Here is a 12295-nt window from a genome sequence, read left to right on the forward strand (position 1 = left end):
AAATATTCTTTCAGGTCTTGATTGTTAAAGTCCTGTGATGGACAGGGGAATAATAGCAATAAATAGAATGCATTGCCAAGCGGGGTTCCCGTTCGTCTCCCGTCTTGTCATTTCTTGTCCTTGTTCTTGCTTGTGTCTTCTGGTGTAAGTCGAGATGGCGTCTCCACAGCCTCAGAGTAATGTTGTACAAGCGGCGCCTCAGCCTTTGATGCATCAGAGGTCTGTGGCTAGGAAACCTGTTGGGAAACTTGCTGGAGCACCAGGCCAGAGTATTTCGCTGCCGCATAGACCTGCTCCTCAGCAGCAGTATCCCCAAGCTGGGTATCCTCCTCACAACCAACAGCAGCAGCAGCATGTTCAACAACAGAGGCCTCAGTCATATCATCCAGGGCAACAGATTCAACCTGTTTACCAGCAACAAATTCCACAGCAGATTCACCAAGCTCAGCCGATAGCACACCCAGGCCAACCAATTCAGCACCAGCACCAGCACCAGCAAGCGCAATCTGCTCAGTACCCTCCCCAGCAGCAACAACAGCAAAGCCAACCTCATCCTCAACATCCTCAAACTCACCAACAACCAATTCAGTATCCGCAAATCCATCAACAAGCGCCGCCGCAGCAATACCAGCAACAGTTTCCACAGCAGCATGTTCAAGCGCAACATCCCCAGCAACAACCCTTCAGCCCAACAAACCCATCACCAAACCCAGCTCAAACGACTTTGCCAAACACTCACCAAGCACAACCACAGCAATCTCCTGCGAGCCCAACTCCGCAAATCCATCGGGTTGATACTGCCAACAGCAACATCGGCTCATTTGTGGCCGATCACGGCAGACCTGGAAGCATCAGCGGTAGTAGCGCCGGTATCGCAACGCCTGCTACCACAGTCGCTACACCCAGCGTCGCGGGCACACCACAATGGGAGCCGAATGTCGTTCCTAATGCGAATCAGCAACCACCTGTGAACCAGCAAGCCCCGGTGGCTCAACATGTTCCAGCCCAGCAAAGTCCAGCGGTTCAGCATGCTCCAGGTGCACAACCTCCGCAGCAACATCACCCGGCCCAGTATGCCCCGGCAGCTCAACAAATCCCAGCAGTTCAGCAGAATCATCCAGCTCAGCATACTCCTGCAATTCAGACGACCCCAGCTGTTCAAGCTACTCCTGCGGCAGACTTGAGACGCACATCTACCGGGCAACCTCAGCTGTGTAACCATTGTCGAAAAGGTAAGAGGCCTTTTTAGTGAACCACTATTGTCGCTAACACTCCCAGGAATACCTCTCAACGTGTCAGTCTACACCTGTCTCATCTGCAGCACAGCGCATATCACGACCAACTTCTGTGTGTGGTGCTTCACCTCCAACGCAGTCAACACTTCTCACAGCCACGATAAATCCTACTATGCCACTGAATCCGACCCCCGAGTTCAGTCTTGCGTTCAAGATGCGACAACCCAAATGTGGACCATTCGAAAGAACGTCTCTGGCCGACTCTGGTACACTCATAACTCTACTGGCTTGAAGACACACCTGAAGCCTACGGCAGCGGCCTTGTTTGGATTCTCCGGATTGCCACCTGGTTGGGATGAGCGTAAGACACCTGATGGACGAACATTCTACTTCAACAAGAGATTGGGGACCAGTTCATGGGTGAAGCCTGCCAACTCTCTGCCTGACGGTTGGAGAGAATTGAGAACGCCAGACATGACACCGTTTTACATCAACGAACAGCTTGGATTATCGACGTGGGATCGGCCGGGACAGCAGCCACGACAGACGAAGCAAGGAACTAGGACCATTGTGAGAAAGGCACGACCTGGTCAGCCAAATCAGCCGCAAAACGTCGGCGATAGCATCCTTTCAGCGACGGTCAATGCCGCAAGACTCACTGGCCAAGGCGTTGAGATGGCAAGTCGACAGGTTGGAAAGCTTGGAAAGAAGAAGAATTGGAGGAAGATGGGTCGGATGTTGAACACAGTCAACAGCTTCAGTGGCGTCGGCTCCGGAAGCGATGGCGAGTACGACGACAGCTACAACGATGATGGTGACCTTGGATTTGGAGGGGATGACTCGAGCGGGTTCCAAGACCAGCAACAGGGGCAGTTCCAGCAAGGCTTCGACTATCAGCAATCGTCTTTCTCACAGCCTCAGCAGTCGTTCTCATTTGAAAATAATCAGCAGTCGATGTTTCAGCAACCAGCCTATGAGCAACAGTCAACACTTGAGTACTCGGTACAGACTGAGCAGCCAGCTTTCGAACAGCCTGCGTTTGATCAACAGGCTGCCTTTGGCCAGCAGCCCGAGCAGTTCAGTGTTACGACTGAGGTTTCTTACACGATGAATGAGGGCCAGCCTGTTTTCGAGCAGGAAGTTCAGTACACTCAAACATACGAGCAGCAACCCGGTTTTGAAGTCCAGCAGCAGACTACGTTCGAAGCTGCTTCAACCCAAGAGCCAATTTTGGCTCAGCAGACGACGTCTTATGAGACTGTCATTACATCTGAGCAGGCCGTCGTTGAGCCTCCTGTTCAATTGACTGAACAGCCTGTATATCAGGTTACTTCGCAAGAGACATATTCTACCCAGCCATATGTCTACGATCCAACTCAAATGCCACAGCAGCAGGTCACCATCTCGTACTCAGTACCCGACTATGCCGCCGAACCAGCACCACTGTTCACACCCCAGACCCAGGCGCAACAACCTGTGTATCCAGTATTCATGCAGAACAATCAGCCTGAGATCATCACTAGCGATGTTCCTCTGGTCGAAGTCCCAGGTACAACTGACACCACTACACTCATTGTCAGCAGCGAATACGGTAGTAACGACATTTTAGCTGGTACGAGCCTAGCAACTGAGAACAACACGGCCCCTGTGGCTCAGGTCTCAACACCAGCGCCGCAGGATAGTATTGTGGTTGAAGTGACGGTTCAGTCGACCCCGACGCCTGGATTAGAGACAACTGCCTCGCCCGCACCTGTCGTTGTGCAGGAATATGATGCTTCAGCAAAGCCAGCTTCTATTGTGACGGTCGATCCCGTGCAGCCAGTTGACTATGATGTTGGAGCCAGGTGCAACGCACTCATTTGATCGATAGTAGGCGTCTTTGGTTATTGAGATTTTGAAGCAACATATGATGGTAGTTTGGGATCTTAGCACTTGGATTACAGCAGCACAATGGAATGAGGAACGAGATACGAGTACACGGATATTAGCACGCAAGCAATGCTACTTCTAGTTGATCAGTAATATATATCATAAGGTCAGCCATTTGCATCTCAAAATGCCAAGCTATCCAAGTCGCAACCTCGATACCCAAACATGTCATCCCTTCAATGCCTTCCCAGCTCAAGATATCTGGTATTCCTCATCCGTCCCACCCCGTTTCACAAACCCAATCAAATCCCCAAACTTCTTCACAGACCTCTCCTCTTCCCCAATCTTAACCGGTCTATAAAACCACTGCCACGATAGCCAAAGCCCCCAGGTGAACAACGTAGCTGGAACGGCAAACACCCAATACACCCAGAACTTCTCATTCACACTCCAGACTCCCGTGTCATCATCTACCTTGAAGAACGACATGCTGAACAACGCCGATATAAAAGTTGCAGGCAAAAATGTCAGTGTCACGAAAGCTATGGTCTTCATAGCTGCGCTGTCGGATTGCGTTGCCTGTCCGATCTTGACAGAGATGCGAGAATCGTACTGCGCCACTGAGTTGAACGCCAGTTGGATCTCGTTAAGAAGCCTTTCCTTGTTCGCGGAGGCTCTGCAGCGTAGACTTTGTAGAATGTGGATATACCACAGTAATCGTTCACCAACATGTCGAAACTTTGCTTTTGCAGATCTACTCCCCCCAGCTGCCTCAGCCTCAAAAGTACTATGCTGCTGTATGATCGCCGTGATAGTCTTCTCCGCAACTTCAAGCGTTTCCGAGACGTGAATGGCATGTCGAGCTGTATCATGCATAGCTCGATATTCAGGCTCCGGCTTTTGTGTAAGGTCTGTTTTCTCGATCCCGCGAACGTGATTGCGAACTGACCAGACGGAGTTATCCTGAAGAAGAGAGAGATCTTCGAATAGACGTGGATAGAACCAGAAGGGATCGCTGAGCGTGTCGTTGTGAGAGTTTAGGAGCAGTGGATTGGGGAATCTATCGCGTAGACGGAGTTGTTTGGGTGCTTCGAATACAAGAAGGATTGTTTGCTGGGGGTCCTTTATCCAGCGTGTGAGGATGTTGAATTTATGCCATTGATGGCTGGTTTCGTTCAATTGCTTGACGAGGAACCGTGACCACGTATCTGCCTTGTCAGTACTCTGAGGATGAAGTTCGACGGATATAGTGAGGCTGACTCAATGCAGTGATCATTCCGTTGTTATCGCGAAATGTCTCGCTGCCAAAATAGCCGTTTGATCTACGGCTGTAGCTTGACCACCAGAGCTCAGGCATACAGAAGACATCGGTGAAGCGCTTCTTACACGATGGGCAATCGCGTACTTTATCTGCGTCCGCGAATCTGCCATAATCAGCATTATTCTCAACCTCAACGCGAGAATACTTACACGACTATGACATGCGACTCATTCCATAGTGCAGGTATCTCGCCCTCATAAAAGGCCCCCGGTCGGACATCCTCACGAAGCCACTTCTCATTCCCTACACCTATCAGCATCACCCTCGTACTCAGATTCAATCACTCACCTTTATCCCATATCAAAACCCGAAAGTCAACACAGTTCTCATGAATTCGAGCCGGCATTTCTCCGCAGTGTTACAATTGAAGAGAAGTGGAAGAATTAACCGCCGTGAGGAGCTGAGGTTCCATTTTCATACTGCGGCTGAACCAGGGTTGGGCGGCAAAGAGGCGGAGTGTGTGCATAACCTGCATGGTTCTATTGAAGCTTGCGAAAGATGAGTTGGTGGTTTGTAGCACAGAGCTGAGCCTCATTCGCGAGAAAGCGACCAATTGTGTGTTTTTGGGCGTTGGGCAAATGCGCCCGGTTGTGGTGGTGGTTTCTGGGGTGCATGAGGTTTTAGGCAGCGTTTGTCGCTCGCTGTGCGATTTGGCGAAGAGAGAAGATGTCGCATTGGATGATCACGGGGGGGAGGGTAAATACATCAAACGAATGTGTCGTGGCGGTGTTGTTGGTGTTGTTGGTGTTGTGTTGGAGGCCTGTTGATGTTGGTGCCTGCTCACGATGATACCCTGGAGCGCTTCGGATCAGATCATGTTCAGCAACCTTTGCGAGCTCTACACCCGCAGGCCGTAAAGCATGTGTGAGGAGACAATAGAATTGACCGCTTCGGTACTTATAGTGTTAAACTTAGGTTCTCTTCATCCAGTATGTTGAGGCTCGGAATACACCTCCAAAGCTTCAATAAATACTGTCACTTTAGTCACCGCTCCACTGCACTTGATGCGCAACATCACGTTTGTAGGTATAGTTTAGGACATTAGCTCCCAAATTATATTCAGAATGGCCCCTAGCATATCAAGTAGTTTAGATCCTCCCTCATTTCCTTCGGGCTCGTCTTTGAAACAGCTTCCTGTCTTGACGCCGGGCTAAAGCAGAATACCAAGTCGCACTTGTAGCAAGCCATTAGACAACTATGTGGTCTTGATGCGTCTTTATATTCCACCCTGGGCAGAACTTGTAATATCTAACAGTGATCTCTCTTCATAAGGGTCTGGTCACAGAGCTAGAGTGAGTTACGCTGTAGCCGAGATGAAATGGAGGCATCAGAAACAAATGGCTACAAGCACAGCGGAGGTAGGCCAGCCACTCTTAGAGACACCACGCTATTACAGTCAGTCGGGCATTCGATATCGGAAGCCCTTTCTTCGGGTTTATTATCGCATGGACATCGACTACGGTTGCTTCGAGCTCCGTTTCCAACATAAAAGTCCTCCAGCTACACTATATACACCGCAGGCCTAAGAGGAGGGACAGTAAGGGAAAGTAAGGAATTATTAGAGCCTATTGCTATCAAATCACATATTACTTCATTGCTTCATTGTTTCATAGATACAAGGCTCAGTATTAAGATATCAAGGGAAACATCTATCGTACAATCTCAAGAGCCAACCACCAGCCCATAGTACTACAGGAAACTACGGTATTTAGCTTAATGAATAATAACTGACTATCTCATTTAAGCACATGTAGATAAACCCTTATAGCTCTTATTTAAATGAGCCCTACGCTCAAACACAATCCGTCGCGTAGTACTGATTCGAGGTATGTAGCGACGCGCTTTGGAGGTTCTCCAAACACTCCGGCTCCTACCGCCCGTATATAGCCAAACTCACTCGCATTCAAGTCAATCGCAGGCCAAGGTGCAGCAAATTACCATAGCTAGTCATGGATATGTTCTTCAAGCTTCCTGGCCTGCGCAACATCTCCAGAACCACTGTCTGCCGCATTAACACACAGAGTCAACGTCGCAGACACTTGTCGTTACCATCTCTTCGAAGAGTCAGAGACTCTGCGCCAAATTATCCATCGCTCAACTCTCAGAAGGACTTCCATTATCGTGAAACACGGGTAAAGGATCGACACGATGCAGCATTCTCTAGCGACCGCGGATCATCGCGCAACCCGTTCCACCAAGCGGCTTTAGGGCAGCTTTACCGAGTGCTCGGGTCTGACATGGCCAGTACATACCAAATTTAGTGATATGGTAGGTCTAGATCCTGCGCTGTGAGGGATCAGCATAGGCCGATGTGGTCTAGAACGAGAGGGAGTTGATGAGGAGAAGACAATGGGGCATGTCGATCAACAACAAGGACATTACGGCCACCAGCGGACTTTGAGGGACGAACACCCTCACTTCTTATGACTTTGGAGGTAAAAACATCTTCGTTGTAGCAACGCCGGTCGGTCGATGCTTTCACAACTCTTCAGTGACAACGACACAAAAGCCCAGCATCATCGCATCGCCAGTCTGATCTAGTCTGGCAAGCCACTTAGCACCGACCAAACTACATGCTGAGTACATCAAGGGTGACCATAAATAGTTATTATCGTCTGTCCAGAATCTCTCATTCAATACCTCAAAATGCCATCATCGAAAATGTGCCTCCAACAGTCGTGATCATACAAAACGTACAGCCACGTTCGCCACAGCAAAATTCCCAAGTGCCAAGCCAATCTCATCTTTCCCTCCGAACGACTCAAAACCCACGGAGCCCATCCGCTGGAGACAAGAACAAACCGGGAGAGCAACCATGTCTCGTCATGCAACAGAAGGTGGCAAACCTATCAAAAACCGATCTTTCCCACATCGACTTTTGACATTTCCCCTCCCTCTGATCATCAACTGTTGGAGACACTGTAGACCTCGGCACTTTGTCGCCTGGACAAGATCGACTTCACAAGATCAATAACGACGTCATCTAACGAGCATGGGATTCTTTTTGACAAAAAAACCTGAATCGTAATGAAACGTCGACTTTTGGCGCTGATGCACAAAAGTGAATCGGGGTTTTGATGAGATTTGCACGTGGCATGACTGTGTGCGTGACCTCATGTGGAGATCATCTGCCATAGAGGGCATGATGCGAACGCCCTTTTAGCTGTGTAGACAATGAAGCACTGTAACGTTGTAAAACATGACGCGAGTCAAATGCCACTTACTATCTGTCAGTTACGCGATAAGTGCGCTGAGCGCGGTGCTCGTTAGCTGACCATCACATTCACATCAAGAGACATTGTAGGTGATTGTTAAGTTATGGTATTTCTGCCATTCAGTGTGGGTGCTACCTCTTATCAGTCTTACCACCATTCCCGCGTTCAAACCAACTCTCCTTTATCCCACAAGGAGATTGCCCGTAAAAGCCAAGTCCCGCTCTAAACCACGTTATCTTGGCTACCAGCCAAGTGATCCAACATGGGGGGGTATCCCAAATGCAGAAGAGAGGCACCAATGGATAAAAACAAGAACGCCTGAATCAAAATGTCCATGGGAGTTGGGTTGACCCCCCCCTAAAAAATCTAAATGCGCTTCCCGGTCGTGATGCTGAATGCTATGCCAAAGAATATGTCGGGTTGGGAGAGCGAAAAGAGGTGGTACAGGTTTGGTGATATGAGTGTCTATAGTGTCGTTTCATGCGGACATGTCGAGTGATTGAGTTCGTTGTGATGGCGAGATGTATCTGAGGAGTAATGGCGATGAGAGCAAGGTATTGTCGCGGCGGTGAGTAAAAAGTTCAGGTGTCGGATGTCTAAAGGGGTATCATAGTGTCGAGAACCGCATTCGCTTCCTTGCTTCTAAAGGAGGAAGGGGTAGAAATGTAATTTATTTCTTATGCGACTTGCCGGAGCGCGAGTAGTTTCTTCGCACACGCTCACGGCCACGTCGCTCCTCCTCATCGCTGCCACTGCTGTGACGACGACGGTCCTCCTCGTACCAAGCACTCAAAGCCTTTCCGCCAAAAGTAAGATCCTCATCCTCGATGATTGTGGGTTGCACCCAGGCGTAAGCTGAAGGGTCGACTTCGCGAGCTGTAGGGTCGAGAGCCTGAAGATTGGGGACGTAGTAATAGTAGGTTTCGGTTGTGTGAGCCATGGTGACAAGATTTGATGTGGTTTGTTTTGCCAGGAGAATTTCTTGTTAATTTAATTTAGATGGATTGTGAAGAGTTATATGTTCTTGTTTTGTTGTTTTGTTGTTGTGTTGATGGTGGTTCCTTTGTTTTGTGTGTCTGGAATGAGATGGCGCCTTGGTAAATAAAGCAGGTGTCACTCTTTCAAAGGGATGGGAGATTTGTGTGTGAGATGGTTAGATTGCGTCAAGCAAAACAGTTTGATGAGGTCCAGCTCGTGAACGAAAAAGCAAAAAACGCTAATAGCTGTGACGGGATGAATCTTGTGATATCAAGCAATATCAAGAGAGAGAGAAGAGAAAGCCGGGGAAGGGGATTTCGGGGGGAAGGCTGATGGATATAGACACAGGCAGAGGCTGTACCCGACCTGTAAGTGGGGAGTGAATAGATGGAGCCTCAGGTGAAGCCAGGCAAGCGAAAGGAGGTGGGGAGTGTGGCGGGCTCTGTTTTTTCCAACCTAGGGGGGGGAGTGGCAAACGACCCCCTGCTAGAAAGCTGAGCCGCACTGTGCCGTCACTGGAAGATAGTGAGCCTCAGTGGCACAGTATCAAAGGATCATAGGCAATCCACAGTGGCAATCAGACCTGTCTCGCGGTACCGAACAAGGCATCCCGCGCACAGTGAGCGAACAACTTTGGGGGTGGATCTAGCCAAGGCAGGCCGGAATCTCGTCGTGGGCTCTCGTCTGGTTCCTTTTTTTTACATTTTGAGGCCTGGGGGCACCAAAAGGCTGGATCCATTCCTACAGCGTATTTTGCGGGGATGAGCGAGGGCCTGGATAAGAGATGCCCTAGCAGCCTGCATTCCACCAAATGCTGCTTTCACCTTATCTCGAAAGCGTAGACCACTTAGTAGAAATGACTAGATTAGATTGAAGCTTCACTCGGGAGCACCGATTCATCTGTGACACTCACGCGCCGAAAGTCGGCTTCGCGGGATCGTGAGGGAATTTTCAAGGTGTTGTTGAGCGCGATACAGTACAGTATACACACAAAGTTTGAGGGGATAAGTCGGGTTGGGGTGTTGAATCCGCCAAGTTGGAGTCAAGATGGATGGACGGTCTTGAAGGCTACTGGACAGGATAGAATGAGTTTTTTTTCTGTTTATTTGTTCTTTTGTTTTTCTCTACTATGTAGCAAGAGAGGATCAGTGCCTATTCGAACGTCCAAGTCATTCTCGGCCGAACTAATTCGCATAATACCGTAACGATCCTACAGTGTCATGTTCATTTACGCTGATTTGTGATTTGATACGATGTCAAGTAAGACAGGTTTAGAAAAAGGGCCGCAATGTTGGACGATCGGGCTTGGCTGATTACCAGAATCAGGGAACTGACAGCTCAACTCAACCGTCGTTACTTCACTCGACTTTGGGTACCAAGATTGTAATTTGATTTGAATCAAAAGGTGATTTTTACATTTCTCTGCTGATGACTTGTCTGCACTTTTGGTGGACCCCGCGGGTCCGCTTCGATGAACTGATCGATATCATGATGGGAACCGGCCGAAAGACGAAGAAAAGTGAGGCTGGGCCCTCTCTCCCCACAAGGGGAGGAAAGAAAACCCAGGACCTTAATCCTAAGGGATAAAAAGATTTAGGTAATTTAGCCCAAGCCTAGGGTGCTCTTTTCTAACTTTATTTTGGCACCCTCGTCTAAAGTCTTATATTTTCTTGCCCGGAGGTCTCCCCCTTATCGTCGTTCGTGTCTAAAAAAAGAAGAAGAAGCTCGGGCCCGGCCATGAGTCGATGGTACGATGTTCATTACGCTTACCGAGAGATTGTTCTGGCCCCAAAGAGAAAAGAGAAGATGATGTTATCGTATGCTATGCTGATGGGGGATTGCAATTGCGACACACTGTGCATGCACAAAGATGATGGTGATGATCGATTCTGTGGTTGAAAATGGATTGCTGCGTTGCCTAACACGTATGTTTCAGCCAGCCCAGCACCAACCCAGCCCAGCCAGCCCAGCCAGCCCCAGCCAGCCCCAGCCCTGCGGTGAGAGTCCTGAGCTGCCTTGCGTGCGACTATCGACGAATAAGCCTGGTCTCGCGGGCCTCAGTAACAAAGCATAACTATCGCATGAAATAGAAACATCCTTGGCGAGGACTGTGATGTTAATACAGTTGTCCTCCGTAATAATCAATTCGTCCTTATCCTCGGTATACCATACGCCGTCCACTTGGCCAAGGCCAGCAAACAAAATAAACCACGTCGCGATTTGCGGGGGAGCAGGCATCTTTGGTGGAGATGTTGTTGTTGACAGGGGACAGGACTAGGTACCCATAAAAAGGGGGGAGTGTGGATAAAGGCATGGATGGATGCTTAATCGAGCTACCTATTCGAGCAATACAGCTGCCAGATGCAAACCATCCCATCTGTATTTCCCCGCGCGCAAAAATGCCACATGGGAAGATGTGAGATACGGGAGGGCACAGATTACGATTGATTGCACTAAAATAATCAGTCAATAGGTTTCGCTATAAGAGTGCCTGCTGACTTGGAGACCCAGACCGCAAGAACTACCTCATACAGAACGGAACGAGCAAAATGCGCAGCTGACAATACAACGAGCGCGATACGGCACCGGGCTGAGCCATACGCGCAACACAGAGTATCAATTGCGCCGCAGCTCTGGACCCTGATTTTCCACATGGTGTGAGGGAGCATAGGTCTTTGTGCAGAACAAAGGAACAGTCTACCTCTCGTTTCTTTGACCAAAGCATGAGATAGCAGGTCGCTAGGACTGAGGCTCAAAGAATCACCTGCATCTAACAAAGATAACATCTGAGACAATACAAGTGCTAGCTTGACCAAACCCCATGATTCGATACCGGCGCATGTGCCGCATCTTTGATTGATACCTTGGTTTTCCCTATCACCAAAAGGGCGGGGAGGTAAAGCTGGGGTTTGCGCGCCGGCCATCACATGTTTGGGTTGAGGGGGGAGAGGGATACGATAGCTTCGCGCCACAGGAGCCGAGGGCTGAAACGGTGCATACTGTGAAAGGCGGCGAAGGCACAGTCATGATTCAATGCCAAGTGCTTGGTAGTTTTGGAGAACGTTATCCTTTTTCGCGCCCGGAGCACAGATTGCAAGGCCGAGGATATCTTGTCCGTATAGGGGAATCTGGGGTCAGATGGATTACTTGTATGTCCAGTTACAGGGATCCTTGTCGCCGAACTCCCGGAGCCGCGAAATCCTTCTGTATCCGGGTGGACCATTCTTGTTACTTGTATTAGCACTCTGTACAGATGTACCTCCGTAGAGAATTGGAGTAATGAGATACGTTGGAGTTTGTCTCCGAGTCTATTGAAAAGTTTATCAATAAAGTCCGAGACATGCGCGAGGCTATTGAATTAAGCTGAAAGCTGAAAGTTACCGAATCGGACAGAGTTTTTTCTTCTTTTCTTTTCCCGTCTTCTGCTTGTCAGACTTGACTCATTTGTCGTGAGTTGTCCGCCACTGAGCAAATCTTTGAGTCAGTCATGGGTCACCGTCGTGTTCGGACACGCACAGTACAGTGTGCGATACCATGTCTTGAATCATTCCCAACACACACGATACACACCCTCTCTCCTTTCGAGCTTCGTTCTTATTTACTAGTCTGAGCCTTGTCCGGCTCTCGTAAGCCACAAGGTGAACCCATTGCTGACTAGAAGGACACGAGCGACACCG

The 12295-nt window shown here is 49.2% G+C and overlaps 3 protein-coding genes across 3 annotated transcripts; 1 reads left to right on the plus strand and 2 right to left on the minus strand.

The window, feature by feature from the left end:
* Nucleotides 1-154: 154 nt before the first annotated feature.
* FSUBG_3926 (tpa inducible) lies at nt 155-3098 on the plus strand (the record flags this gene model as incomplete). The annotated part of the gene is made up of 2 exons (XM_036681859.1): nt 155-1232; nt 1279-3098. 2 exons carry the CDS (start codon nt 155-157, stop codon nt 3096-3098), a joined length of 2898 nt encoding a protein of 965 aa, XP_036540484.1.
* Nucleotides 3099-3356: 258 nt separating this feature from the next.
* FSUBG_3927 (uncharacterized protein) lies at nt 3357-4771 on the minus strand (the record flags this gene model as incomplete). The annotated part of the gene is made up of 4 exons (XM_036681860.1): nt 3357-4312; nt 4365-4528; nt 4575-4668; nt 4714-4771. 4 exons carry the CDS (start codon nt 4769-4771, stop codon nt 3357-3359), a joined length of 1272 nt encoding a protein of 423 aa, XP_036540485.1.
* Nucleotides 4772-8310: 3539 nt separating this feature from the next.
* FSUBG_3928 (uncharacterized protein) lies at nt 8311-8580 on the minus strand (the record flags this gene model as incomplete). Its single annotated transcript, XM_036681861.1, has 1 exon — nt 8311-8580. One exon carries the CDS (start codon nt 8578-8580, stop codon nt 8311-8313), a length of 270 nt encoding a protein of 89 aa, XP_036540486.1.
* Between the last annotated feature and the right edge of the window lie 3715 nt (nt 8581-12295).

This window comes from Fusarium subglutinans (assembly GCF_013396075.1).
Source record: "Fusarium subglutinans strain NRRL 66333 chromosome Unknown NRRL66333_c0000034, whole genome shotgun sequence".
Lineage (NCBI taxonomy): Eukaryota > Fungi > Ascomycota > Sordariomycetes > Hypocreales > Nectriaceae > Fusarium > Fusarium subglutinans.